General features: G+C 38.0%; 1 protein-coding gene across 1 annotated transcript; it reads right to left on the bottom strand.

The window, feature by feature from the left end:
- Positions 1-1,144: 1,144 nt before the first annotated feature.
- On the bottom strand, positions 1,145-3,573 carry LOC134617658 (Fc receptor-like A). The gene is made up of 6 exons (XM_063462989.1): positions 3,523-3,573; positions 3,198-3,443; positions 2,935-3,015; positions 2,695-2,771; positions 1,861-1,939; positions 1,145-1,367 (listed from the first exon to the last, which is right to left on the bottom strand). Exons 1-5 carry the CDS (start codon positions 3,542-3,544, stop codon positions 1,907-1,909), a joined length of 459 nt encoding a protein of 152 aa, XP_063319059.1. The 5' UTR covers positions 3,545-3,573; the 3' UTR covers positions 1,145-1,367; positions 1,861-1,906.
- Between the last annotated feature and the right edge of the window lie 1,082 nt (positions 3,574-4,655).

The following is a 4,655-nucleotide window of genomic DNA, read 5'->3' as shown; positions in this document are numbered from 1 at the left end:
GTCAGATCAAAGGAACCAGAATGAACAGAAAAGTAATTTAGTGTTTCATAATCACTGTGAGAAACTGTTTAAATGATTTGTTAATATTACATTAAAATTATTTAGAGAATTTACTCTGAGAAACAAAACCTGAAAGACAGATGTCTCAGTCTCACCTTCAGATTTCATTTGAACATGTTGTCTCACCAGCAGAACCAGTAACACCAGCAGAACCACAACACAGACTGATTTAAGAAATAACACAGTGAGAACAAGAGAGAAGAGTGATGGAGGGACACAGATGGAACCAGGAGGAGAGGTGGATGACATTGTGATATATATTTCTGTGTCATCTGCATAGCTATGTTAGTTTATTTTGTTGTTCTTTATAATCTGTGCCAGTGGGAGCATGTAAATGTTAAGCATAAGGGGTCCCAAGATGGAACCTTGGGGAACTCCACATGTGATACTTGTCTGCTCAGATGTGAAGTTACCTATTGATACAAAGTATTTCCTGTTTTCTAAGTATGTTTTGAACCAGTTTAGTACAGTTCCTGAAAGACCTGCCCAGTTCTCCAGTCGTTTGAGTAATATGTTGTGGTCGACTGTATCAAATGCTGCACTGAGATCCAGTAAAACTAAGATGACATAGCGGGCACTCTAGTACAAACAGGTGTGACTCACAGAGTGAGGAGACAGTTTCAGCAATTTTACATATGAGAAAATCCCTCAGACTGTACATGAAGGCAGCTCACTGATTTAAATTTAATCTAGTGTTGAGGTTTGATTTGATTAAGATTCATTAGAAACCCCAAATAGAAAAGCTGTGATCAGAAAAAGTGCCTGTTTAGGATTAAAACTAATTCAACATTAGTCTTGGTGAAGTAAAATTTTACCAATTTGATTGACTTTACACAAATTGATACTCAACTCTATAGACAAACCATTTGTTCGGAGTTATTTCAGGCACTGAATGATGTTCCTGCTGTTTTTAATCTGTGCTTGAGGTTAAGTTGTTTGTCTGTTCTTTGTTATCTGCTCTGAATAGAGGTGTGTATCAGTCAGAAACACAATTCACATTTTCCATCAGCAATACTTCTGAAACCCACAGAACCACACGACAGGAACAACATGTGACAGCAAAGTTTATTGATGCTGCAGAGAAGGCAGGACAACGCTGTACAGATGACATTCATGTTTTAGTTATACTATATACACTCATACAAACACTGAGAGTGTATATTATAATGAGAAGACACTACAGAATATATGCAAATCAACATTGTGTGGCTGTGTGGACCAGTTAGAGACCAGCAGCTGGATGTCAGTGGTTGGACTGGTGGACTACTTCAGTGAGGAGTAGACGACGTCTGGCTCTGGTTTAAAGTCTGAACACAAACACACACAGTTCAACATGAGAAGAATAAGCAGCTCTGTAAACTCATGTTTATGTAAAGTAAATGAACACAACAGGAGAATCTTAGTGAAAGTATCAGAGCATCACAGTTAAAGTCTGAAGAAGAATAAAATCAAATCTTTATGTTAAGGAGAAGTTTATGTATCTGACATCTTCCAGACATAAAACATAAACTCAGTTTCATGCTTTGCTGTTTCCTGAATCAATAATTGATCAGAAGAGCCACGTCAGCTGTCACACTGCTCCCTGAAAAACATCAAACAGCGAACAGTTTGATGTTGTTCAGAGCAACATTCAAATTAAAAGTGTTTAGTTTGGTAGTTTGTATCACAGAGAGTGTCAGCAGAATGAATTACAGTGACTTGGTTATAAAAAGAAACGTGTTGTTGAGTGTTTAGACAGTGAGACGGAGACATAAAATATAAGTATTTAGTTTGTTATTAGTGAATAAAGAGAAGCTGTACCTTTTCCATCAGACAGCTGTTTGTCCATAACTGATGTCTTCAGTTCTCAGGGCTGAGTGGACAACAGCTGGATGACTTTCTGTGCAGTAAAACACACACAGAGGACATCACTGCATATGCTACAACTTATAAATACACTGTTAATGTTCAGGATGTGTGTTAAAACAACATAGTTATTGTTCTTATTTAGCACAAAGATGATGTGATTATCATCTTTTTTCTCACCCACTAGTTATATTTGGTCACTGCTTAAAACAGCCCCACACTTTGACACACACTACACTCAGAAAAATAAAGGTGCCACCTGGAACCAAAAGTGGTTCTTTAGACTGATGCCACAAAGAACCTTTTAAACAATGGTATGTAACACAATGAAAAGATGATGTGATCGTCATCTTTTTTCTATTTTGGAAAATCATCCTCTGGTTATATTTGGTTACTGGTTATTAACAGTAGGAAAAGAAAAAACACACCTTTTACCACAAGGTACAAAACAGACCCACACTTTGAAACACACTAACATCAGCACTGTGATGAGAGATCCCAGTTTAGCTTCAGTCCAGGTCTGAGGGCATGAATGTTAATGATGCGACAAAGCACAGAGGCAAGCACAGACAATAAATACAGAAGGTCAAAAGGGCAAAGAGTTATTCTTCAGTCTTTAACAAATGTTAGTGTGAACAATGCATATTATACAAGTAATATTTAAGGAATTTTAATTGTGTTTAACACATTAGTTTAAGATCAGTGAGTTCACAGAGTTCATTTGGCCAATTTTTATATTTCCTTTAAATATCAACATGAACCCTCAACACACAGCACATTAAAAACTACCTCTGCTTCCTCTGATTGGCTGTTGTTGATGACTTGAGCCTTTGCTGTACGTGATGTCATCATCTCCAACTCCTCCCCTGTCAGATAAAAGAAACCAGAATGAACAGAAAAGTAATTCATTCAAGTTTCATAACACAGCAGGAAACTGTTTAAATAATTTGTGAATATGACGTTAAAAGTTTTATTTACAGAACTTTACTCTGAGAAACTAAACCTGAAAGTGAAACATCTCAGACTCACATTCAGTTTTCCTTTGAACTTGTCGTCTCACCAGCAGAACCAGTAACACCAAAAGAACCAGAACACAGACTGAACTAATAACTGACACAGTGAGGACAAGAGAAAAGAGTGATAGAGAGACACAGGAGAAATCAGGAGGAGAGGTGGATGTAGCTGGAGGTGTGGTGGTGTGTTCCCCTAAAATAAAGCAAACACAGTCATTAAGTTGTCGTCACATTGTGAATGTTGAAAGCTGCAGAAACACAGACAGGTGAGTGTGTCACCTGTGACAGTGATCCAGCTGGATGGAGACTCTCCATGACCGCTGATGTCACACTTGTAGAGGCCTTCATCAGACCTGGAAACATGCTGGATGGTCATGTGACCTGTAGGCTGCTTCCTGATGAGGGAGCCATCTTTATAGAAAGCAGCTGGGAGGTTGGAGGGAGTGGTCTCTGTTTTACAGAGCAGAGTGACGTCATCTCCCTCCATCACAGGGAGGACAGGACTCTGCAGGATCACTGATCCACCTCAACACAGAGACAAACTACAGCATTTCATCCATTTACACACAGCTTCATCAACACTAACTCCACACACTCAGCTTACCAGTGACTGTCAGGTTAACCATGTTACTGATGGGACCCTCTCTGGACTCACACCAGTAAACTCCACTGTCCCATGGGAGAACAATGATGTTACAGGAAGAACCAGCTCCTTCTCCCCACCCATCTCCACACTGAGTCCTCTGTCGTCTGCTTGTGTTTCTTCTCAGAGTCCACCCAGCAGAGCTGTCGTCCTCCTCACAGCTCAGAGACACAAAGTCTCCTTTAAAGAACTGAGAGCTGCTGGGACTCACAGTCAGACGAGCTGTGAGGGTTACAATGAAAAACTGATGATCAGTTACAATTTCCATTGTGAAACATGAACACAAACAGGTCATATCAGTGAGCATTTATCAGATTTAAACTGTGACAGAAGGTTACTGACCTTGGTGTGTAGTGCAGCTCAGCACTGAGATCAGAACTAAAGAGAAAAGTTTGTTTGAGTTTTCACAAACAAATCAGTTCATCATCAATCAGTATATCAATCAAGTGATCAGTCATATTTTCTTCTGTACTGCTGTGTCCAATAAAGAGATTCTGTGGTGTCAGTGTTGATTAAAATGTTCCTCTAAAGTCTGATTTATGTTTCATGTCAAAATTTGAAACTTGAAAACTTGTGATTTGTCAAATGTGATGTCTGCAGTCAGACATGAATCACGTCCACAGACATAAACACAAACACTGATAGAAAAAAACTCCACATAAAACATGTTTTTTTTTTTTGAAGATCAGACAAAGTCTTTAACTTCAATTATTTTTATAACAAAGACAACAGAAACAAACAGTCTTGATCTTAATCTGAGGATGGAGGAATTTTTGTATTATTGTCAAACAGGCAAACAATCAATTTTTCTTTTTTTTAATATCGTTCTACTTTGTTTTCTTACTGTAGACCTTCTGCATGCATTGTTAAAAAGACATCACAAGTAATAGTAAATGTATGTCCACAGTACAGTTCTGTTTTTAAAATCACTAAATTGCTAAATTCAGTTTTTCACATCCTATTTTTGTGTAAGATGCTCAAACTTCCTCTTCACAGCTGAAATGTGTCTTCTTTGTGTTTTAAACTTTCTTGAAATACTGTTTCATTTGCTGCTTATGTCATTTTCTTTCATCTGTCATCAATCAACATTTAAA

Source organism: Pelmatolapia mariae, linkage group LG3_W (genome assembly GCF_036321145.2).
Source record: "Pelmatolapia mariae isolate MD_Pm_ZW linkage group LG3_W, Pm_UMD_F_2, whole genome shotgun sequence".
In the NCBI taxonomy this organism is placed as follows: domain Eukaryota; kingdom Metazoa; phylum Chordata; class Actinopteri; order Cichliformes; family Cichlidae; genus Pelmatolapia; species Pelmatolapia mariae.
Note: the sequence above shows the minus strand (reverse complement) of the source record. Positions and strands in the feature narration are given on the sequence as shown.

Coding starts and splice junctions, on each gene's coding strand:
- LOC134617658 (XM_063462989.1), bottom strand. CDS start 3,544: ATGGTTAACCTGACAGTCACTG. Junction 3,444..3,522: donor GGTTAACCTGACAGTCACTG/GTAAGCTGAGTG, acceptor CTCTGTGTTGAG/GTGGATCAGTGATCCTGCAG. Junction 1,940..2,694: donor GCCAATCAGAGGAAGCAGAG/GTAGTTTTTAAT, acceptor TTTACTGCACAG/AAAGTCATCCAGCTGTTGTC.